This window comes from Arachis ipaensis, chromosome B3 (genome assembly GCF_059453495.1).
Source record: "Arachis ipaensis isolate K30076 ecotype BB chromosome B3, ASM5945349v1, whole genome shotgun sequence".
In the NCBI taxonomy this organism is placed as follows: Eukaryota; Viridiplantae; Streptophyta; class Magnoliopsida; order Fabales; family Fabaceae; genus Arachis; species Arachis ipaensis.
Window position 1 is genome coordinate 1446081 of NC_142438.1, and position 25359 is coordinate 1471439.

The 25359-nt window shown below is 34.2% G+C and overlaps 4 protein-coding genes across 4 annotated transcripts; 3 read left to right on the top strand and 1 right to left on the bottom strand.

The window, feature by feature from the left end:
- Nucleotides 1–1797: 1797 nt before the first annotated feature.
- Nucleotides 1798–8057, top strand: LOC107629392 (C2 calcium/lipid-binding and GRAM domain containing protein). The gene is made up of 9 exons (XM_016332173.3): nt 1798–2856; nt 3467–4639; nt 4785–4967; nt 5073–5356; nt 5449–5565; nt 5765–6027; nt 6118–6286; nt 6502–6774; nt 7541–8057. Exons 1-9 carry the CDS (start codon nt 2481–2483, stop codon nt 7751–7753), a joined length of 3051 nt encoding a protein of 1016 aa, XP_016187659.1. The 5' UTR covers nt 1798–2480; the 3' UTR covers nt 7754–8057.
- Nucleotides 8058–9234: 1177 nt separating this feature from the next.
- Nucleotides 9235–12751, top strand: LOC107629394 (plant intracellular Ras-group-related LRR protein 9). The gene is made up of 3 exons (XM_016332174.2): nt 9235–10175; nt 11247–11413; nt 11609–12751. The coding sequence occupies exons 1-3, from the start codon at nt 9414–9416 to the stop codon at nt 12258–12260; spliced, it is 1581 nt and encodes a 526-aa protein (XP_016187660.1). The 5' UTR covers nt 9235–9413; the 3' UTR covers nt 12261–12751.
- A 5245-nt stretch (nt 12752–17996) lies between these two features.
- LOC107629391 (serine/threonine-protein kinase STY13) lies at nt 17997–20872 on the top strand. Its single transcript, XM_016332172.3, has 6 exons — nt 17997–18693; nt 19021–19153; nt 19296–19491; nt 19921–20045; nt 20133–20291; nt 20398–20872. The coding sequence occupies exons 1-6, from the start codon at nt 18554–18556 to the stop codon at nt 20710–20712; spliced, it is 1068 nt and encodes a 355-aa protein (XP_016187658.1). The 5' UTR covers nt 17997–18553; the 3' UTR covers nt 20713–20872.
- A 293-nt stretch (nt 20873–21165) lies between these two features.
- LOC107629390 (pentatricopeptide repeat-containing protein At1g08070, chloroplastic) lies at nt 21166–23743 on the bottom strand. Its single transcript, XM_016332171.3, has 3 exons — nt 23271–23743; nt 22670–22978; nt 21166–22598 (listed from the first exon to the last, which is right to left on the bottom strand). Exons 1-3 carry the CDS (start codon nt 23681–23683, stop codon nt 21212–21214), a joined length of 2109 nt encoding a protein of 702 aa, XP_016187657.1. The 5' UTR covers nt 23684–23743; the 3' UTR covers nt 21166–21211.
- Between the last annotated feature and the right edge of the window lie 1616 nt (nt 23744–25359).

Sequence of the window (25359 nt, forward strand, 5' to 3'; positions counted from 1 at the left end):
ATACCAAAAAGACCAGCATTTTTTGGTGTTATTTTCACTCTAATATTATATATTTTTTTTAAGCAACACCAATCCGTTTGAAATTATTTTTATTTTATTAAAATTTTTAATTTTAAATTAAAAAATTAAACATATAAAATATAATTAATGTAACTAATTTTTTGTGTGTCATATGATAGTTGATGTATTTATTATAATACAGAATATTAAACTAATGTACCTTTGGTAATAGCTAAACTACATATTTTGGTACCTCTACACTATTTCTATATATTTATACTTAAGCCAAAGGACTACTTTCATCACCCTTTTGTTAACTAACTGATCTAATTAGGACTGTACACGAATCAGATAAGATCGAATCGGATTGGATATAATCTAAAATTCTATCCGATTCGCACTGTACTCATTGAATCGGATCGGATATGATATCCGCATTTTTTCAGGTCAGATCTGATCCGATCCGATATGCGGATCAGATCGGATCGGATATCGGGTATATCTGCATAATTAAAAAAAAACTATTTTAAGATTCTATTTGGCTATTTTTACAAAAAAATATCCATAAAATTCATTTTTCACCTGTTTGAGTATATTTACTCCTAAAATATTATCAATAAAAGTTTTCTTGAATAAAAAAAAAGGAGTGCTAGGGAGACAGTAACTTTTGTGATTTATAGACATCAAATAGCCATCAATGATGATATCAATGGTGTGAGATTTCATCCAATGACTCACTTTTTTCTACTGGTTACATGCTGGCCAAAATTTAATAAAATTGCTGGCCCTCTAGACTTTTCTTTAAAATAATAACACAAGATTTAAGTTTAATTATTCTAAGTTGAAGTACAATATAAAAAATTAAAACAAGATATCATAAAATTCATAAAATAACATACTAAAATTCATATTACATGAGGGTTTACTTTTTTAAACTATGCTATTTATATGAAACATGCAGATATGCGGATTTGCAGATCGAATTCGCGAATATCACTGCTAAATCCGCAATTCGATCCTATCATAGTGTGGATCGGATAATATCCGCAAAATTCGAATCGGATGCGGATAATTACCGCGGTTATGCGAATATTATCTGATCCATGTACAACTCTAGATTTAATATCAATTTAGAGGAATAGACTAATCTTTATAGAAAATATTTAGTTTGCCACTTTTCTACTATTTAGACAGAAACTTAATTAAAATGTCAAATTAAAAAAAAAAACAACTCATATATACAAATTATTAAAATAGTTATGTCTATAAATACATATTAAAATATAAAATAATATATACGAAAAAACGTAAATATATAAAATTTATTTGATAATTAATTTTTAGTATATATTTTTGAAAAAAAGAAGAGAAGAATAATTTTATCACAAATATGGTTAAAATCAAGAGAATAAACTAAAAAAAATATTGTGTAGATTCAAATTATATATGATGATATAATATATAAGAGTATTTATAAGTGTTAAAAAATCGAAATAATAAAAGCGTAATATTATATAATAAATATTTAAATATATTAAATAATTATAATAAATACTAGTTTTTTTTTTTATCAAAGATAGGAGATTCGAACCCGCAACCTCTTAATTAAGTATGGAAAAACTATGTCATTTGAACTATAATTCATTGGCATAATAAATACTAGTTGATTATAATATATTTTAACAAATATAATAAATTATTTATTAAAAAAGTATTGCTTTTTGAACAAAGGGTATGGTTAGAAGTTAGCACTTAGCAGTTACTTATTCAAAAGCAATTAATTTAGATTTGAATTTTGAAGCATACCCAAAAATTCTCTTTCTTCCATCTAGAAAAAACACAAGGTTGCCTCAGATCTTTCTCAACTCTTCTGGTTTTGGAATTTTGAATGTTCCTCACCTGAGAAAGTTCTTGCTTTCCAACCCTTTATTTTTATTTTTATTTTTATTTTTTTTGTGTACTTTGATGAATGATGATCAAAGCAATTAGAAATTAGAATCTATGACAAGACTTGCACTTATCCCATTTTGTCTTCTATCTACTTCATCTTTTGTGACACCCACCGCAACCCCATCAAACCAAAACCTTATTTAAGCAACATTTGTCTTAACAAGTAACGAGGAAACCATCTTACATAAGTAAATGTCTAACAAGGAGCTTCCATTTTTTGGCCTAAACTTGAAGTAACTCACTTTCTCAATTCTCAAACAAAACGTGTCATTTCCCTTCATTGTACACGAGTTCTTCTCTCTCATGGCTTCCACCCCAAGATTCCCTCCTTCCTTCCCACCACTTCACCGAATCAAAAAACCAATCTTTTTTACAAACACTGAAACCCCATCAAACCCTTTTGTCCAATTAAGCTTCCCTATGCTATTTGCTTTATGGTTTATATGCCTTGCAAGTTGTAAAGTTTCAAGCTTTTGAATTTTGATGTATACAATACAATACAATATGATAATATAATATAATAAGATATTATGGGGAGGTTGTGTGTTTGTGTATTGGAAGCAAAAGATCTTCCAGTGAATGAGTCTTATGTGAAGCTCAAGCTTGGGAAGTTGAAGTCTAAGACTACAAGGATAGTGAGGAACACTTGCAACCCAATTTGGAATGAGGAGTTTGCTTTGAAGGTGCATGATTTGGAGCAAGTGCTTCTTGTCTCTGTTGTTAGTAATACTCATCATGGTGGTGGTGATGAATCAAGGGTCATCAATGGTGGTTCTGTGGAACTTGTGGTTGGTGAAGTGAGGGTTCTTGTTGGTTCTATTGCTTCTGCTGATAAACAAACCTTGCCCCCAACTTGGTTCAATCTTCAAAGTCCTAATAGTGGGAAATTTTTCAACAAATATTGCGGTTTGTTCCCTTCACAATATATGTTACTTGCATAGACATTGATATGTTCATAACTTATTATAACTCCGTGTAACTTATTATGTTAGTTATGAATAGATTAAGTTATGAATGTGCCAAATTTTGTTTCTCTACATTGAGTTATAAGACTGCATTTAGATACTGTATTTGAGACAGAAACAACAAAACTTCTGTTTCTGTGCTTCAAATATCTTTGAAAAACTAAGGCATGGAAGCAATGGGGTGGAGATTGTAAACTATCTGCAATTTTCTTATGCATTTGGTTTATGCGAATTTTCTTATGTATTTGGAGATTGTAAGTATGTTGAAGCTATATTACTGTAGTGTTAAACAAAACTAGAGCAGTGATCTTTGTTAACTTTCACCCTGTGCTCCCTTTTAGTCTTATGGTTCATATTTTTCATGCCATGTCTAGAATTTCAACTATTGGAATTGTATTGGAGAAGAGATAATGACATATATCTGCATGAAAAAACCATGAGCTGCATTTCACATTCTTATCTTATTTTAATTTTTATATTGTTTATTGTTTTGGTTCCTCACAGATTAAACATATCAAACTGATTTTCAGCTTAATGTGTTATATAATCAGGGAAAATTCTACTTACCATATCTCTTCATAGTAAAAGCCATTTCAACCACACACATTCACAAAACTTGAGTGTTGCAACTGAAGACTCAAAAGACTTGGAATCTCCACAAATTTCATCTAACAAAATGGGTGAAACTAAAAAGTTGCTGAAGGTTATTGCTAACCGTTTAGATAGGATCTTCAACAAGAAAGATGGAAGTTCATCAAAAGCTGAGGATTCTCCCGAAACATCCACTATTTTATCTGATTCTGAAGATTTTGTAGAAGGTTTATCTTCTCCTTGTAGCTTTGAAGAGGCAATTGCACTAATGGAATCCGGAGATAACAAACAGGAGATGCCAGATAACTTGCCGGGCGGTGTTCTGGTGGATCAGGTTTATGTAGTATCTCCATATGATCTCAATGCATTTCTTTTCGCACCGAATTCACAGTTTAGGAAAGATTTGGCAGAACTGCAGGGGACAACAAATATGCAAGAAGGGCCTTGGACATGGAAACATGGGGACACATCTTGTTTAATGCGAGTTGTTTCGTATACAAAAGCAGCTTCGAAGCTAGTTAAGGCTGTTAATGCCACTGAAGAGCAAAGCTATGTTAGAGTGAGTAAGGATGAATTTGCAGTACTTGTTAGTGTAAGCACACCTGAGGTTCCATATGGGAGCACATTTCGGGTTGAATTGCTTTACAAGATAATGCCGGGTGGCGAATTATCTTCTGGAGAGAAATCGTCACATCTTGTGATATCATGGGGCATGATGTTCCTGCAGAGCACAATGATGAAAGGAATGATAGAAGGGGGAACTAGACAAGGATTGAAGGAGAGTTTTGATCAGTTCTCCGACCTACTCGCTCGAAATTTCAAGGTGCTAGATTTGGCAGACTTATCAGACAAGGAACATGTGTTGGCAACTTTGCAGACAGAGGACCCTTGGAATTGGTGGATGGCAATCAAATACTTTTTGAATTTCACGGTAGTTTCCACTTTGTTTATGTTGTTATATGTTTTGCTGCATATTTCGCGGTGCAGTCCGAGGGAACCTCGCGGCTTGGAATTCAAGGGACTTGAATTGCCAGATAGCTTTGGAGAGCTTGTTACAAGTGCAATTTTGATCATTCAGTTGCATCGCGTTTACAATATGGTTGTTCACTTTGTGCAGGCTAGATTTCAGATGGGTAAGCACATTGTTTGAAACTACTTTTATGAAGTATAGGAGTTAACTCGAGAGTTTGATAACCTTGTTGTCATGCTTGTTATCAGTTATCACTACTAATTGATTTGCTATGAAGGTTTAACTATTGATCTAATTTGTTGTAACAGGAACTGATCATGGCCTAAAAGCCAATGGGGATGGTTGGGTTGTTACAGTGGCTTTAATTGAGGCGGTCGACTTGGCATCCTTGGAGTCCACAGGGTTGTCGGACCCCTATGTAATTTTAACCTGCAATGGACAAACAAGGTCAAGCTCAGTGAAGCTTCAAACATCTGATCCTCAATGGAATGGTTTGCATTAACTTGGTACTTATTACATGCATGAAATTTTTCCTTTCTAGATGAGTATATTTTTACCAGTGTTTCTCTATTGGTTTTTTGTTCAAATTTATGCAGAGATATTAGAGTTTGATGCTATGGAAGAACCACCATCGGTTTTAGATGTGGAAGTTTTCGATTTTGATGGTCCATTTGACCAGGATGTTTCGCTAGGACATGCCGAGATCAATTTTCTAAAGCACACATCGACAGAATTGGCCGACATGTGGATTGTGCTTGAAGGAAAGCTCGCTAAGTCCGCACAATCGAAGTTGCATCTGAGGATTTTCTTGGACAATAATAAAGGAGTCGAAACGATTAAGGAATATTTGGAGAAAATGGAAAAGGAAGTAGGAAGAAAGGTATAAGAACTAGGAATTGGTTTCTCATTTTTGGTGTTATGGATCATGAGAATCCTTTCTTGTATGTGTGACTAATAATGGATGGATTGCAGTTGAATCTTCAATCGCCTCAACGAAATTCTACATTCCAGAAACTGTTTGGTTTGCCTCCAGAAGAATTTCTAATCAAAGAATTCACATGTTACCTGAAGAGAAAAATGCCTTTACAGGTATGTAGTTAGCATAAGAGCATGCTTTTAGAGTTTTAGTAACGCTTTCCAAATATGTAATACCTCAAACTGAAGAATTGTTAGAATAATCGTGTGCCGATGAACTAACATATTACTATACTCCTTGATATTATAATAAGTGGAAATCTTTAGAGTTAGTTTCTCTGGATTTGTACATGTAATACTTTTGTAACTGCAGGGAAGGATGTTTCTTTCAGCTAGGATTCTTGGGTTTTATGCCAATCTTTTTGGACATAAAACCAAATTTTTCTTCCTTTGGGAAGACATAGAGGACATACAAGTTCATCCTCCAACATGGGCATCAGTAGGAAGCCCTATACTGGTCATAATTCTGCGGAAAGGTCGAGGAATCGATGCAAGGCATGGCGCAAAGTCTATAGACGAAGAAGGAAGGCTTAGGTTCCATTTTCAGTCATTTGCATCGTTCGGTGTGGCCTCCAGGTATTATTGACATGAAACTGTTTCTAGTAATGTAGACTGAACTTAGGGAAGTTATCCAATAACATTTCTTTTTCCGTTCCTTGTTAAAAGAACGATTCGAGCCTTGTGGAGAGCAAGAACACTGCCCTACCAGAAAGAACAAGTTATGGAAGAGCATGAAGAACAAGAAGAACGCTTTGTAATTCCTGAAGACTCTGAATATGTCATGGACAATGAAGGAAAAGGATCCAAGATATATTCTGCAGAATTTCCAATCAAGGTAAGCATCAATTGCTTGTGCCACAAACAATACCATATAACTTGCATGGTATTTTGATTTGATGAAATTGAAGGATGATAGAGAAGATTTTGTTCTTATGACTTCAAACTTGATCCAATATCAGTATATAATTGTAATAATCAAAGTTTCTTTTTGATGATTTGGCATTACATGATTGGATGATACTTCGAATTGTTGTGTTACTCTTTGCACAGATGAGATCAATGATGGGAATTTTTGATGGAGGAAGCTTGGAACATAGAATTATGCAGAGAGCAGGTTGTATGAACTATGAAACTACTTCGTGGGAGCCGATAAAGCCGGACGTCTTTGAAAGGCGCGTTTCGTACAGATTCAATCGTCAAATGTCGGTTTTCGGCGGCGATGTCACATGCACACAACAGAAGTTTCCAAATGCAGACACTGGAGGTTGGATTGTGAATGAGGTTATGACTCTTCATGGTGTCCCATTTGCTGATCACTTCCATGTATGTATTCTAAACTTGGAAACAATTGTATTACATGAATTTAATTTTGATGCATTGTTAGCCGATTAGATATCGCTACGTAGACAAATAGTTAATCATCACATCTATGATCTTAAAAAGCAACTACTTCTATCTACGTGACAACACCTGATTGAATTACATTAGCAACCAATCAGATGTTGTCACGTAAGTAGGATATTTAATTTTCACATTTATTATCTCAAATAGAACATTTGATTGAATGTTAAGAAAGTTTTAGGCTAAGAATGTATAGAAATTAAGACTCGGTTTGGTAAAACATTTTAGAGAAGTAAAAAGTACAAACTCTTCATTTTGTGTTTTTGGTAAATAAAAAAGATCGTGTGCTTCTGCATGTAATTTTTAAGAGTTAAAGTGGGTTTCGAAAGCATCTAAAAGGAGGTAATTTTTAAAGTTTGTTTATGTTTATTAAAATTAAAAAAAGTCTAATATAATATTAATAAATATTAAAATTTACCTTTATTTATGTCTATTATGTTTTTTCTTTTTAATTTTAGAAGTCATTTTACCAAAATATAATTATTGTTGCTTGTGCGTATTGAATAATGTTTTTAGTTTGATTTACCAAATATAGATGTTACCGTTTTCAAAAAGCTCTTTTCAAAAACTATAAGTTTTACTAAACCGATCCTAAGTTCTAACTGTATTCATCTTTTTGTACATATTTTTAATTGTTCCATAAAGGATACCTGATTACAATTATCTTTTTTTCCCCTCTCTTTTGTAGATAAATTTTAGGTACGAAATTGAGAAATGTGGTATTGATGAAAGTGGTTGCAAGTGTGATATATACATTGGAATTGTGTGGCTCAAGAGCTCTGATTTTCAGCAAAGGATAGATAGGAACATATCAACCAAGTTTACCATTAGAATGAAGGAAATATTTGAACAGGTTCAGAAAGAGATCTTGTTAATGTCTCAGAATTTTAATGGACATTAGCACTCCCTAATTAAATATATGATGCTAACACTGAAAAAATAATAATAATAATAATAAAGGCTAACGAGTTTAATATATAAAGTTTAGAGTTTAATTTTGATGCACTGAGATTGTAAAATATTTAATAACATTGTACAATCACATCTGTTTACTTTTGCTGATGTGACATACGTAATTTGATGCACGTAAAATTATTTTACGGTGTATCAAGATTAAATTCTAATATATAAGGGATACAAAATTGTGAATATATCAAAGATATTGACAATCTGTATTATTGTATTATCTTATTCTCTTTGGATCAGAATTATGTTTAAAATTATCAAGGGGGCGTATTATGAAAGAAGCTTGTTCCCACGGCCAAAAAGATAAGCTTGTTTCAAATCATATTATTTTCATTCTATGCTCTTTAAATAATCGCATCTCATTCAATTATCCATTTATCTTGGATGTGTTTGGTTTTCGTCCTAGCACAAAAAAGAATAGGAATATCAGAAAGTGAAGTCTATATTGTGTTTATGTAGCTGTTGTTTTAAGATACTGAGACACAGAGATCGAGAGATTGAGAATCATTATTTTGTTTGTTGGTTCAGAGACTGGTACTAAAATTTCTGTCTCTGTCTCCAAAATTTCAGTATCTCCAAAAAATAAAGACACATGAGACTAAAATTTTTAGAGGTGGAGATGGGACTAAAATTTGTAGAGATGGAAATTGAAACTTTAATAACATTTTATATATAAAATATCCTAATTTCAATTAATTAATTCTAATTTTACTCTTTATGCAAATTAAATTAGAGTTTCATTTTTGTTTTAATTTCTATCTTCTATTTTGCACCAAATAGAATACTGAGATTTATTTCAATTTCTGTCTCTTAGTCTCAGTCTTTTCGTCTCTATCTCTCCACCAAACGCTTTACAGAATAGTAAGGCGAATATATCTCTAAAAAAAAGATTATAGTCCTTAGGTTTGGCCGTAATTCTGTTTTGGTCCTTAAGTTTTAAAGTGTTTTATTTGAAGTCAAAATTAAATAATTAACAAAATGTCCTACATAACAACAGTACAAGAACAAAATCGATAATCTGGAGAACAAGTACAAGCTCTAGAGACATAAAATCAATCATTGATATATCAATACATTTATTTATTATTTTATTATAATATAAATAAAATATTTTCTATAAAACTAAAGAAAATGATAAATAAATGTATTGATGCATCAATGGTTGATTTTGTGCCTCTGGAGCTTGTACTTGTTCTCCAGATTATCGATTTTGTTTTTGAACTGTTGTTATGTAGGACATTTTGTTAATTATTTAATTTTCACCTCACTGTGGGACTAAATTGATACTAAATAAAACTTTTTTGGATTCAAATAGAACACTTTAAACCTTAAGGACCAAAACAGAATTACGCCCAAACCTAGGACCAATTTAGTACTTTACCCATGAATTTATAATTTTTAAAAGAATAAATTATTAAAGAAGCGTGAGAAGGCAGCCATTAAGTAATTTAAATAATAAAAAAGAAAACAATTATAATAAGAGAAGAAAACGAAGGGGAAGCGGAATTCCCAATTCACAACACAGTAAACACACTGGACTCAACTCACTTCTTCAAACTCAGAAACTGAGAGAAAAGAATTGAAGAAGAAAATCGATGGATCCAAATCCAACTAACTTCCCAATCCTCTCTTACGTCATGTCTCGTCTCCCTTCTCTGACTCCCAAAACCGCCGCAGATTCCAATAACAACCTTGACGACCTCGAGCAGCCGCCTCCACTCTCCGATGCTGCTGCTGCTTCTTCTGTGGGCCCACTCGGCACACAATTATTGGGCCAGATGCCCAACCTTGACGACGCTAACCTCCTCGCCTCCATGGGCCGTGCAATCTCCGACGTCGCTCAGGCCCGATCGGTTCTCAATCTAATTGGCGACCGCCCTACTCACGAGGAAGTCGACGCCGCCAGGGCCGACCTTGCTGACCTGGAGGCCAGGCTGTCACGCCAGCTGGAGGAGATCGTTCTGGAGCCCAGGCCCGCTGACGTGGATATCCACACTTGGCGGGCCCGGCAGGCCGAGAGGGAGCTCAAGTGCAGGGAGGAAGCGGAGAAGGAGAGGCGTGTCGTCAAGTCGGTCATACAGCTCGATGAGATGCACGATGCGTACGAGAGGCTTCTTGCTGACGCCGAGAAGCGACTCGTTAGGATCTACGGCGGTGCCGGAGATGCCGCCGATGACGCCGGTGTTGCTGCTGCTGGTGATGAGCTGAACGAAGAGGTTGCGGAAATACTGCAGGAAGCTTACGGGAAAGGGATGGAGAGGGTGGATCTTTCTGGCCGGCGGTTGCGGTTGTTGCCGGAGGCGTTTGGGAGGATTTCCGGCCTTGTGGTGCTTGATGCATCCGCCAATCAGCTTTCGGTAAGATTCATACGATTGAATGAATTTATTTATTTATTTATTTTGTTTCAATATTTGATTCTTTTGTGTATGATCAAGAAAGTTAGATGAAGGCCAGTGCAATAGATAACATGAAATTCAAAGGGGGAAGAAGAAGAATAAAATTAATTAAGAGTGCAATATTCGTATTGACACGACATGGCAATACATAATTGGATGGTGGAGACTCAGAAGCAGAGTTGATAGTTGAGAACTCGTAGATGATTTAATATATTTGACTAAATTGTCATCTACGGTCTCCTAACTATCATCTTCACTGACAACGGCATGAGATTTTCCACCTAATTGGTATTCTAGACTAGAATGCATTCTGTGAAATTCTACTGAGTTTTATGAATTTGATTTTGATGAGGTGTGGTAGTATGCTTTTATTGATGAAAATAATGTGCATTATGCGATGGATGTACTGTGTGAGAGCTTCATTTGAATCATTTCGATTTGGAGTGGGCGTAAGATCAATGAGAGAGTAAGCAGAGGTGATGTTGAATGAGCTTTATTGCTTCTTTGGTAAAGTCCGGAGAGTGAAGCCTTTCAATGTGAACCTTAAGCTAAGTTGCAAAGAGAAATAGTTTGGTTTGGTAGTTGTTGACTTCTGAATTACTAGATATGCACATAACTAGTGATTGATAAATGATGAGGTAGTTAAGAAAATGAATTACTTAATACTTATGCAAGCAAATATTGTATCATTTTGCATAGAAATGTGACCTGTCTTTAGCATATATTTAGCTCAAGCATTAAAATGGATGATGAACACTGATGTTCATTTCCACTGTTATTTCCCAAACCTACAGACTTAAATCTTAATTGCAACTTACAGGTTCTTATTTACTTTAGTTGTGTATAGCTTTTCTTATGATTTCTCTTTCTTCTCTTTCTATTAAGAATGTATTGGATTTAAACAGCTGTTTTATAGACATGATTTATAACAGTACATAATGGCATCGTTTGAAGTGTATGCACGACACTCGGTGTAAAAAGTCTTGATTGCGACTGTTATTTTACACTAACATGTTCTGGGAAACTAAACAGACAATTCCCGACTCGATAGCTGGATTGCAAAACCTGGAGGAGCTTAACCTATCTTCAAACCTTTTGACATCACTTCCAGATTCAATCGGATTATTGCAAAAACTGAAATTTCTCAATATCTCTGGAAATAAACTGAGTGCCCTTCCTGATCCCATCTGTCAATGCAGGTATCTGAAAATTTCAAAAGAGCAATCTTTTCAATTGTTATTGAATGTCACCAGTTTTGAGCAATTGCAGAATCTCATCATTTTTGTGATTCCCTTTAAAATCCTTATACAATCTCATCCAAGTGTTATAAAAACTTACCCCATAAGCATGCTATAGATCTTGTTGATCAAATCTGTTCTTCATTGCACAATCAGGTCATTGGTGGAGCTGGATGTGAGCTTTAACAGTCTGACATATTTGCCAACGAACATTGGATATGAATTGCCAAACTTAAAGAAACTCATGATTCAACTGAACAAGATTCGATCTCTACCCTCATCTATCTGTGAGTTGAAGTCGCTGCGCTATCTGGATGCTCACTTTAATGAGCTACATGGACTTCCCATTGCAATCGGGAGACTCACCAATCTGGAAGTTCTCAACCTGAGCAGTAACTTCAGTGACCTCAAAGAACTACCCGAGACATTTGGTGATTTGACTAACCTCAAAGAATTAGATCTCAGCAACAATCAGATTCATGCACTTCCTGATACATTTGGTCGCCTTGAAAATTTGACGAAGCTTAACTTGGATCAGAATCCTATTGAATTACCACCAATGGAGATTGTAAATCAAGGCGTCGAGGCTGTGAAAACCTTTATGGCGAAGAGATGGATTGATATATTGCTAGAGGAAGAAAGGAAAAGCAACCAAGAAATGCAAGAGCAAGCACAGAATGGATGGTTAACACGAAGCACATCGTGGTTGAAGAATGTTTCCGGGAATGTAATTGGGTATCTTGGAACAGTTGGATCACCCATGGCACCCAAATTACCCAGAGATGCTTATCTTGATCAGCAGCTATGAGATGATGATCCAGGATGTGTTGGAGGTTCTCAAAACATGTATGTCAAATGAAGATGATAGATACTATATCTACTACTCCGCAATTGCTCCCTATTGCTTAATTTGCAATTCTTCCGTAGGGATGGATGCTCTGATGAAAGAACTTTTGTCTTTCTTTAATCTTCGTTGATAATCAACTCCACTAATGTTTGATGAAAGATTAGTGTGTGTCAATTTAGTCTCTGAATAAAATCAAATGTTTCAAATTGGTCCTTGAAAAATATAACTATGAATCAGACTGGTCCTTTCATAAGTTAGGTGATGATACATGATATATTCATTTTACAACATGTTATCATCTAGTTAGCTTAAGAACCAATTTGATTTAATATTGCATTTTTCAAGGACCAAGATGTAGCATTTGATCTTTCGAGGTTCAAGTTGATGAACACGTAATCTTTTTAGGGACCATTTTAACTGTTAATCCAATGTTTTAGGTAATGTTTTGATCACGAGGTTGTTTCAGATGTCAGTTACATGTGGGAACTACCAAGCAAATCCTATACTACGTTTTTCTTTTATGGTTTTGGAAAGTTTAACCAGGCATACTACAAAAGTCAATGCATGGTTTCAGAGTTCCGGGCTCAAAAGGCCTTGCAGGATACTTGTAAAGGGGAGAAGTGGAACTTATGTTCTTATAGAATATGGTTCGAGCTTTTGATTTTATTTTATTTTATATTAAAGATAGGAGACTCAAATCCGAAACCTCTTAATTGAGTATGGAGAGATTATGCCATTTGAGTTATAACTCACTGGCGAGCTTTTGACTCTTTGTTTACAAAAGTAAATTATATTATATCAAAAGCATGATTGTTGATTATCATGTGAATTTTCTAAAGGGAGCCGCATGTAACAATTGCTACATTGACCAAAATTTGCTTGGGAAACTGTTAGAAACACAAATTGGTTGGAAAGACATCTCCTTCAATTAATAGTCAACTAGAGAGAGAAAAATAGGTTGAAATATGTTGATCTGATTTTTTTTTTTTTTTGGGTTCTTATCTAGAGTATCCACCATCGAACATAATGATACATCCCTATTTGGTTTGAGGATAGCTGGCTCAAAATTTTAAAGGATTTTCATGTCCAAAGGTGAGGATTTGACAATTGGTTGGGTCTTAATTTGAGTTGCAAAGAATTAATTTGGTTAAATTAAGCTTGAATTTGATATAGCTAAGTTGGGTTAGTCTAGTAATTAATTCACTAGTCTTGCTTAAATAAGTGTTAGAGATTCAAATTTTACTTTGTGTATGCAGCAACTAATTAAATAAATCTCAAATATGTAATGAATTAAGAATTACTTGCCGGGTTGTTGGGAAATAACATAAAAAAAAAACTTAAATTTAATGAAATTTAAGAAAAGCGAGTTTTAAACTCATTGGACTCTAATAAACTTTGAAAATTTTATATACTGCTTTGTATTATAATTTTGCGCAAAATAAAATAAAATAACATTATCATCTCTGCAATTATTAACTTCTTTATTCTATTGTTTTTGATAAATTTTTACTAAACATGTGCATGCTTACACAAGAATTAACAACTTCAATTTTTCTAAAAAAAATTTACTAATATAAGATTATCCCATAACTATCTGAATTAGTTACATGTGAAATTCTATCTCATATATCAATGTAACATAAATATTGTTAGCTATTAAGTTTTGTTATCTTTTTTCTTGCATGAGTGATTATTATTTTTTTTCTTTAATCATAAACTTTGATATTTAAACTTTTATAAATTTGTTATGTATTATTTTTTCAAAAATGCCTTCTTTACTGATTGGTCACTGATTGAAAAGACCAAGATGATATCCTATTCGATTCCACTAATGGAATATCTTTGAATGATGAAAAGTCACCATAGGCGTGTTTGACACCATCTAAAAAAATTGAAATATATGACTTCTCCTTTTTGACAAGTTATTTTATCGGGGTAAGTACAATTTTGGTCCCTTAAGTTTAGTGTCAGAATCGAATTCGTCCCTCTTATTATTTTGCCATTAAAATCGTCCTTAATGTTTTTTTTCGTATTAAAATCGTCCTTTTTAATAAAATTTTTTATTTTATTCCTAAACTACCCCTATTCCTATTTTAATAATAATAATTATAAAATTAAAAAAAAAAACGAAAACCCAGTGTTGGGGGAGGGGAAGAAAACGCGTTGGGGGAGGGGAGGGAAGGGGAGGGGAAAGGAAGAGGGGGGAGGGGGAAGGGGGGGAGGGGGACGGCGCCGGGAAGCCTCCGTCGTCGCCGCCATGACCTCGTCGTCGCCGTGACCTCTGTTTCTGTTTCTGTTTCTCTTGAATTTCTGTTTCTCTGTTTCTGTTTCTGTTTGGGGGTGGGGGAGAAGGGAGGCGGAAAGGGGAAAGGGGAGACGGGGAGGGGGAGGGGACGCGTGGGGGTGGGGGTGGGGACAGTGGGGGTGGGGGGGAGGGGGAAGGGGACAGTGGAGACGGGGAGGGGGAGGGGACGCGTGGGAGTGGGGGTGGGGGGAAGGGGACAGTGGAGACGGGGAGGGGGAGGGGACGCGTGGGGGTGGGGGGAAGGGGGAATGGAAGGCAGGGAGGGGGAAGGGACAGTGGGGGTGGGGCGAAGGGGGAAGGGGACAGTGGAGACGGGGAGGGGGAAGGGACAATGGGGGTGGGGGGAAGGGGAATGGGAGGCGGGGAGGGGACAGTGGGGGTGGGGGGAAGGGGGAAGGGTAGAATTGTCATTAAAAAAATTTTAATTACAAAGGACGAAGTTAAATACAAATGCAACATTAAGGACGATTTTAATTGCAAAATAACAAGAGGGACGAATTCGATTCTGGCACTAAACTTAAGGGACCAAAATCGTACTTACCCCTTATTTTATCACTTTTCAGAAAAAAAATTGACTTTCATTTTTGGCTCTGTAAAAATGTTTTCTGTTTTTGCTAGAAATACTGACCCTTCACTGCCATTTTCATGCAATGTTCCATCTATTAGAAGTATTGGCTTTCCACCATCATTTTCACGCAATGTTTCATCTGCAGGAAGTCACCCTCCACCACCATTTTCACGTAATGATTCATCTGCAAAAAGTATTGACACTCCACCACTATTTTAAAACAATATTCCATCTGAATCACCTATTACATATATTCCTTTCAGTTTTTTTATCATTTTATCACTCTATTTTTATTATTAAATTTGTATTTAACATTGTGTGTGATATGAAATCTCAGTTTTAATTTTATTTTTTCACATATGATTTTATTTTTATATAACTTGCTATTATTTTTATAGGTAATTATAAAAGTTCTTGACTCCAATAAAGGAAGAGGCTAATAGGAGTAAAAAAAAATAGCAACAAAATATACATTGACACACATTTTATATTTATTTTTTATTTTCACCTATTATATCATACACAATAAAACAACAAACACTAACTACACAATAATTTATTTAGCATTGACATCAAGATTATTGTGAATTAAATTGTATTACTATTTACCATATACAAGAACACCGTTACGGGTGAAGATGAAGGGAAAGTAAAAGAATCAATTCCTAACGATATTACGTAGCAAGAACCAATTGTCTTAAAAAATGGAACTAATAAGAGAGTAAATAAAGAATTAATTGCCTAAATAATTATAATCTTAGTGTTAGGTTATGTAAAATCAACATTCAATATTGAAAAGTATTTGTTATCATTGTGTTAGGTTATGTAAAATCAACATTCAATATTGAAAAGTATTTGTTATCATCGTTATTTTAATTTTTATTTTCTTGTGTAAAAAAAAATTGTATTTTTTGAGTTATTTATTCAAACGCTATAACTTTAAAATAAGTACTTCAATAACTAAAAATCCAAATACAAAATAACTTATTTATAAGTTACTATTAATAAAAGTTCTAACACTTTAATCTCTCTTTTGAGCAAAAGAGCTTATTTAAGTGGTTTACCTAATAATCAAATCAATACATGATAGAATTGTGCAAAATACACTCGTATATATAACAAAGATGAAAATTTCGCGGATCTATTTTTTTTTGCGAGAAACTATTGAGAATCAGTAATTTTTAGTATTTTCTGTTATTATTTGACTAATATAAATATTGAATTATCTTTAACAAATAAATTTTATTTATTCATATATGCAAACTCTGAAAAATATAAGTATAAATTGTATTAATTCATGTGTGTAAATTATTATTGTATTTTTTTTATATTTTCTTTTAAGCTTTCTAAAATACATGAACTCTAATACTTAGTGCTTATTTGGACGCTATTATCTTGATGAAAAAAATCTTTTTTTATTAAAAAAGATCTTGTTTTTATTTTTTAGCATGTTTGTCAAATTTCTAATAGTAAAAACAAAAACACTAGAAAAATTAAAAAAAATATCTTTTTTGAGAAGTTGTAATTTACATCTTTTTTTTAAAAGATATTTTTTTCTTAAAAAAAATATGTTTTTCATATAATAAATAAACAAAAAGTTACTTTTATATTATTATACCCAAACATAATTGATAAATAAAAAAATCTTTTTATATGAGATATCCAAATATAAAATTATTTTTACTTTTTCAGAAGATCTCTTAAAAGGAGATAACTCAAAGATCAACCCACCTAAACAAGCCCTTAAAGTACCTAGGTAAATTGATGTGTTCAATGCCCCAATTTCTTAAGATGATATTGCATAGACATGTGATTTGGGGCATTACTAATAGTCACTAGCTTTTATGAACGTGTTTGCATCTGTTCCAAATTCTGTGCCACAGGAACCAAATTGAGTGGCCATTTTCCTTTCTAAAGGATCACGTTTCCTTGTCTAAATAGAAGCAAGCATAAAGAACCGAATATGCTACATTACATTACATTAGAAAATACAAACGCATCAACAAAAGAAGTTTATTATGCCTCTGCCCATAAGCCTGATCCAATCTTTGCAGTGATCCCATTATTTTGTTATATTAAAATTAAATTAAAGGCCATAATAAGGATACAGCCTCTTTTGCAAATAAACCCACTTGAAGATTTAAAATTGTATGGCCAAAAAATAAATAAATAAATTGTTGGATATTTAGTTTAAATTAAACCCTTCCCAAAGCAATCAAGATTCAAGGGTGCTAGACCAAAAATAAAAAATGTTATGTACAAAACTTTTATGGTTTTTTTCCCCAAGAGTTTAGGTTGTTGGATTAGTTCAAAGAAATTTTATTGGATACTTTAGTTTCTAATAAATTTTAATTAATGATTCAACTTTTAAAATTTTATTTCTTAAACAAATTATTCTATATATTAGATTATTTATCTATATAAAGAACTGGTATAAAAAAATTAAATTTTTTTAGAGAATTTTATATTTTTATTTAGTAATGGTAAATGTTAATTTGCCTAATTTTTTTTAGCAAAATTTAATAGTAGGATTGATTTGCTTATAAAATAAAATATTGAAAACTGATATGATAATAATTGAATTTTAAACTTCTTAAATCTTAATCATAAAAGGTGTATAACATAAGATTTGATCATGTGCATGACTACATAATAATTAGATAAACTGTATTTGAAGGATTCTCCCCATATAATATGTGCATTGATGCAAATTCAAGAGCATTCAAGTTTGTACAAAACATATTTCTTAATCAAATAGAATCTAATTTTCATTGTCATAGCTACTGTAAGAGGTAGTAAGATAAGATAAAGACATAATAAACACACACACAAGTTTTTTTTTTTCATTATATTCTTTTAACCTCTGAGACATTGGTGATTGGTTCTTTTCCATGTTCCCCTTTCCGGGGATTCTTCTCTTTACCCCATGAATTTTCAAAATATCTTTTTGGGCTTTTTTTGCTGCTTCCTTCTTTTGTTCTCTCTCTCTCTCTCTCTCTCTATTCATCAATCTCAAGCCATGTGGGTTCCATGCTTTTGCCTCCCCAAGGAAATGCAACACATCAATCTTCTGCTGCTGAGTTTTGATCTCTGGGCCTTCCACTTTTTGAGATGTGGTTCTGAGCTTCAGAACACACAACACAACAACACTACAACACTGCACACAGAGCATGTTCTTCTTTAGTTTTCTGCTTCATGTCAGCATACCCACCACTCATTTGCTCTTATGCCTATTCAGTTCAATCTTCCAATGCTTCTTCCTTTCTGTTCTCTCTGATTCCACTCTGAAAAAAACCAACTTTGGCAGCTGAAAACTCATCTGGGTCATGTAAAGTTTGAGCCTTTTTTAGGAACTTAAAAAGAAAAAAGGAATAATAGAAAATGGAATCTGGTGGAGCTAATAACTTCTACTCAGTTGATGATGAGTTCAGATTGGATACCAAGTGGCTTATTGATCCTAAGCATCTCTATGTTGGGCCACGGATTGGTGAAGGGGCTCATGCCAAAGTCTATGAGGGAAAGTAAGTTTTTTTTTTTTTAATTTCATTTTGGTGTCATTTGCCTCCTGGATTTGTTATTTTATTAGCTTTTGATTTGTGTGGTTTGTGACGCATCATCATTCTTTGCAGCTTAATTATTATTTCCTAGGAGTTTGCTACTTACTAGAACTTGGTACTTGGTAGTTTCATTTCTGTGATACATTTCTAAAGGGTCAAAGGTGCTGCTACATGAATCATAGTGGAATTGAATTAGAGGCTTGTTTGATCTGTGTAATTGTCTTCGAATTGTGTCTGGTTAAGGTGTTATCTTAATATTGTACCAAATTCTTTTGTTTGGATTCATATCAGATACAAAGACCAGGCTGTTGCTATCAAAATTCTACACAAAGGAGAGACTCCGGAAGATATCGCCAAGCGAGAAGGCCGGTTCGCGAGGGAGGTCGCCATGTTGTCTAGAGTGCAGCATAAGAACTTGGTGAAGGTGGGAATTTAGTTTAGGGTTTCTTTTGATCCTTGTCCATTGATTTGATTGTATAGCATTTTGTTGAGGGACAAAAACAAGGACTAGTTGTTTGATTCTATGGCATTTAGTTACCATTTACCACTGTGTTGTTTCTCAACAGTTTATTGGTGCATGCAAGGAGCCTGTGATGGTGATAGTCACTGAGCTCTTGTTGGGAGGAACACTGCGGAAGTATTTGCTTAACATGCGACCGAAATGTTTGGAAAGACATCTTGCCATTGGTTTTGCGCTTGATATTGCGCGCGCCATGGAGTGCCTGCATTCCCATGGGATCATCCACCGTGATCTTAAACCCGGTAATGTTTTGGTCTGCATTCGGATCAGGAAACTATAAGCTTGTCTGATATGTGATTTACATTGATGTTGTGTTCCTATGGCAGCATTGATCAACAGCTATATTTCTACTTTGAACTATCTGCCATATGACAACATCCTCTAAAATTTCAAACCAGAATGTGTTCTTTCTATAAGCTCAATTGAAACATGACTATTCATTGATGGATCATGATACATCTCAATGTGCATAATTGATCTTGGAGAAAGCTACAGGTTGTAGCGCTCATGTAGTAATTTTCATGCTGATACAAAATGAGTAGTTCTTCGTTTGGGTTATAGTAATAGTTTTTCAGAAATGAAGCTTCCTCTAATTTCAACTGTATAATAACTTGCCAAAGCTTGATGTCTGCATAATTGACATGATTATTCTTTTTTTTTTCTTTATGCAGATAACTTGCTTTTGACCAAAGACCAAAAAATAGTCAAGCTTGCAGATTTCGGCTTAGCAAGAGAAGAATCATTAACTGAGATGATGACTGCAGAAACAGGAACTTACCGTTGGATGGCTCCAGAGGTATATAGACGAATAACTGTGCTTCTTCTCTGTGACTCTTCGTATTTATGCCCATTTACCGACTGATCCGAATGTAAAAAATTGCAGTTGTATAGCACTGTCACACTGAGGCAGGGTGAGAAGAAGCATTACAATCATAAAGTCGATGCGTATAGCTTCGCAATCGTGTTGTGGGAGCTCATACACAACAAAGTTCCTTTTGAAGGCATGTCAAACCTTCAGGCAGCATATGCTGCAGCCTTCAAGGTTAAACAGATCATTCCCATTTTGTCCTCATGAAACTGTTTCTGAAGTCTTATCATGGCACTTATAGCTCATAATTGATTTTTTTTTGTTCGTTTTTTGGTTTCAGAATGTAAGACCAAGTGCAGAGAATCTTCCTGAGCAATTGGCCGAAATCCTAACTTTGTGCTGGCAAGAGGATCCAAACGCCCGACCCAACTTCACTCGGATAATCCAGATGCTCCTGAATTATCTTTACACCATTGCGCCGCCAGAACCCATGATTCCTTCAAGAATATTCACTTCCGAGAACACTGTCTTGCCACCAGAGTCACCCGGTACTAGGTCCTTGATGGCAAAACGCGATGACACTGGGGATACACCAAGAGCAACAGATGAAACCAGGCTTAATAGTTTTCTTTGCTGCTTTAGCCAGTGTTATTAACACCTGAAAAAAAAAGTCTTTAACATAAATATGAGAGGGGGGTGGGGGAAGGGGAGGAATGTTAGATAGAGTCAAGTCCAAATAGATCTTTTTGGTGACAGTAAATGTTCAGATTATTACCTTTTGACAACATTTGAGTACCATTAGTTGGTTTTTCATCTATTCTTCCTTACATATTTTGACACATGCATGCCTAAAATTAGCATTTCTCCTTTAAATTAGACATATATGGAAAGATTTTCAAGTATATCAATGGCTAAAACTATTGTAACACCAATATTCTTGAAATACTTGAAAATTTTCCCAAAGCATGAACTTAGGATTGCAACATGAGCTTGTAAAATGGTGAATTTCATAAACCAAAATTTCCATGTGGCTTTTATTTTAAACACTTATACAGTTTATTTTCATTGTCAAATCATGCTGGATGTTTAATTAACACTATTTTAGATCTTTTTGTTACAAACTAGTGTAAATATTATTCTTCAAGTGCTTTGGTTTACCAAAAATCATTACAAGAGCATGATCCATCTTGGAAATGATGGAACCTGTTCCGGTCCCTAACCACAATTTTTCTATTATAAACCTTGGATATTATCTTTGTGGCATTGTGGCAATCACCACAAACTCTAAGGTTCTTGGAAATTCTAATGGTAGCCCCCGGTTGAGTTTTAATGAGACCAAATGCAATAGCCAGCTTCTCACTATGGTGAGATACAGAAACTACTTTATCTTCCTCCTCTGCATCTATCCTTGCCTCTGAAATATTTGGTTCATACCCATATAACTTAATTCTTTCGACCATCTGTTCATTTGCATTATATATCTCCTTTGAGTAAGAATGTTCATCATCTTCAGAAAAGAACTCATGAACCACACCTTCTAACTCAATCAAGCTACAACCAGGTGATTTCTTGATCCCCAATTCTCTCATTTGAGACCTTATTCTCTTAGCATCCTCGCTTTGACCTGCCAAGGCGTACGTGTTCGATAGCAGTATGTAATCCCCGCTATGAGCAGGCTCCAATTGAGTTATCTTTCTAAAGGATTCTTCACCAATTGGAACATTTTTGTGTGCCCTGCAAGAAGCTAGCAGTGTTCTCCAAACAATTGCATTTGGTTTCATAGGCATGCTCTTGATAAACTCATGAGCTTCTTCAATTAAACCAGCTCGACCAAGAATATCAACCATACAGCCATAGTGCTCCATCCCTGGTTCTATTCTGAAATCTCTAGTCATGCTTTGAAAAAGAGATCGACCTTCCCCAACCAAACCGACATGGCTGCAAGCAGAGAGTGCACCAATGAAAGTCACATCGTTTGGCTCAACATTTGCTTCCTTCATCAAACGAAAGAACTCCAGAGCTCTCTTCCCCTTGCCGTTATTAGCCAGACCATGAATAATTGCGGTCCATGAGAACACATTCTTCTCTGGCATCTTCTCAAATACCTCGATCGCACTCTCTATAGACCCGCATTTCGCATAGAAATCAATGAGTGCTGTCCCAAGAGTGACAGTGAGCTTCATCTTCTTCTTGTTCACATAGAAATGAACCCATTTACCGGTTTCCATAGCTCCAAGAACCCCACAAGAGTAAAGCACACTAACCATAGTAACCTCATTGGGTTCCACATTAGCCTTCTGCATCTCACTGAACAGAGCAAGCGCATCGCTGCATCGTTTCGCTTGACTATATCCTGAAATCATAGCACTCCATGCAACGACATCTCTACATTTCAATTGATCAAACAAGGTTCTTGCCTTGTCAACATGGCCACACTTTGCATACATGTCAATGAGTGAAGTCATCAAACTAAGGTTACCCATCATTCCATTGGCCTCAACATAGTCCCTAACCCACTCTCCCAACTCCAAATTCACCAACCTACATCATATGAACTAAGTGTTAATAATTAATTTCAAATTTTGATGTACAAATAATGTTACTATACTCACCTGCCGCACGCAGTCAAAACAGTAATCATAGTAACATCATCAAAACCTACAACACTTTGTTGTTCCCGCATCATCAAAAACAATCCAACTACCTCGTCCCAGTATCCGTTCTTGGCATAGCCTGCTAACATTGCATTCCAAGCCACACGATCTCTTTGAGGCATTTCATCAAACACCCGGCGAGCAACCCCTACCCCAGCACAAATTGCATACACATGAATCAACGTGTTCTCGATGAATCCATAGGACTGAAACCCCCGCTTGAGAACAAGAGCATGAATCTGCTGCGCTTCAATCATCGCCTTAACCCTACAACACAATATATAATTTACGTGTAACACAGGAATTAAGCTGAACCGAACAGAATAATAACAATTTTAAAGGACTCAATCGATTTAAAAAATATATATACTGAATCAGATTATTTTATTGTTTAAATTTTATTACGTAAAATCTCGATTTTCGAGAACCAATAATGAATTGTTAAGACATGTTCATAGATATAATCTACCACAGCATATAAAAAGAGTGAAAATCATTTTTATTAAATAAAATAACCGTAATAACTTCCTTGGCAGTTAAAAAACTGTTAGTTAGTTACGCGGAGCAGGCTTTGAAGGCGGCGCAGAAGGTGAAATGGTCAGGAGGTACGAGGTTTCGGGACATGTGATTGAAAAGGAGGATGGCATCTCTCGGGGAGTGGTGATAAGTGAGAGCCCTTATCATGATGTTGTAAGCGGAGGTGTGGCAGCGGCGGCGGTGGTGGTGGCGGAAGATTGAGAGAGCGTAGTCGAGGGCATCGGGAACGATGAGTGCGGCGGATTCGAGGAGGGAGAGGGAGAGGGAAGTGGTGTGGATGAGGCGCGTCTTGATGAGGAGCGCGTGGACTTGTGTGAGGTCGGCGCGTGTCTTGCATTGTTGGAGAATGAGTTGTTTTGGATTCTCCGATGGGAAGTGAGGGATTAGGGTTTTGGACGGTGGTGGCCACGTCGGTGCTACCGCTGGCGCCACCATTCTGGAGTGTGCTAATGCTACTTGCTTGATTCACTCTCTTAACTCGTGCTTCTAAGTTTTAAACAGTGAAGTTTTTTTGGTAAGAAATTTAAGTCCGGTCAACTTCGGGTAAAATTAATAATTTAGAGTCGTTACATAAAAATTTAGATAAATTTTTTAAATTATTTAACGGTTAAGTTGATTTCCCTTAAAAAAATTTTTTTTTACAATGATATTCTCCACATGCCAAGAATGAATTCGTGTGGTTCTAAGTTCTATATTACAGCTAGATGTGGTAAATGGGTCTAAATTTATCGGATTGGTCCGCATAACCTGTCAAAAATATGTGGGTTAGACTAAAAAATTGAGTCTACTAAATAGCAAAAATTCGTTTAAACTACTGGTTTTAGCGGGACGGGACGGGACGGGCTTTCTCGTTGGATTTAGTGTTTTTTGGCAAGATGGTATTTTTTTTATTTTTTGTTGCCAAAATCCAATTTTTTCCAACCCAACTTATAAGAGAATAAAGATGAAAATTGAGTGTTTTAAATTATGTTTATTTTATTTTGAAGACAATATTTATAATTATGTTTTGGATGAAAACTTGGTTTATAATTATGTTTATTAGATATTTATAATTACAAAGACTTTAATATTTGTGAATATAACAATTATAATTTTTTTATGCCCTTAGAAATTGTAAATTTATTAAAATGATTGTGAAATTATATATATTATTTAATAGTTAATAATAAATAAAAAAAAGAGATTTACGAAATTTTTCCGCCAACCCGTAGTTAGGCGGGGTGGGATGGGATTTTAGGACCGCCTCACTAGGCGAAACTTTCCCATTTGACACCCCTAATCACAATTATATTTAAAAATTTGTTGTTAGCTAATAGTTATTGCATGTATAAAATAAATTCAAATTCTTAATATTTGTTTTAAACTGACAAGTGAATACTATTCTACCCATCCAAATTGATTTTTTAAACGGTAATGTTAATTGTTTGTTTTATCCAAATAAATTTAAGATTTAATTATTTTATTTGTCTTTATATTTTTACTAAATTTATAATTAAGTTTTTATAATTTTTTTTAATTAAATTTTTATATTATTTTTAATTTTATAATTAAGTTATTTTCAGTATAAAAAATATTAGAAATTAACTGAATACTTTTTTATAAATTAAAAATATTTATAACTAAAAATCTAATTAAATTTTTATATATTTAAAAAAAATATTCTACTAATTTTTAATATAAAAAAATTTATTACAAAATTAAAAATAATATAAAAATTTAATTAAAATAAATATATAAAAATTTAATTAAAATTTTAATAAAATTATAAGACCAATAAAATAATTAAATTTAAATTTAATTTCGTGATTATTATACTTAGTAATTTATGATCAAAATACTAAGAATAAGGATGAAAACAGGAATATTATGCTATTTGATAACATGATGAACTGATTATTTAATTATTATACAATTATAATTTCGATCTCGTCTTCTATTATGTTTTTATAATGAATTGAAGTAGTTTCATATTATTAATAATTAATATTATTCTCATTCTCATTCAATTTATTAAATTATTATTCATCTCCTCCTTCTTCTGTATATTCAAACACCCAATGAGCTATGAACTACCCAGCGCACATTGAAAAAATTGAAAAATTGAGGAATAT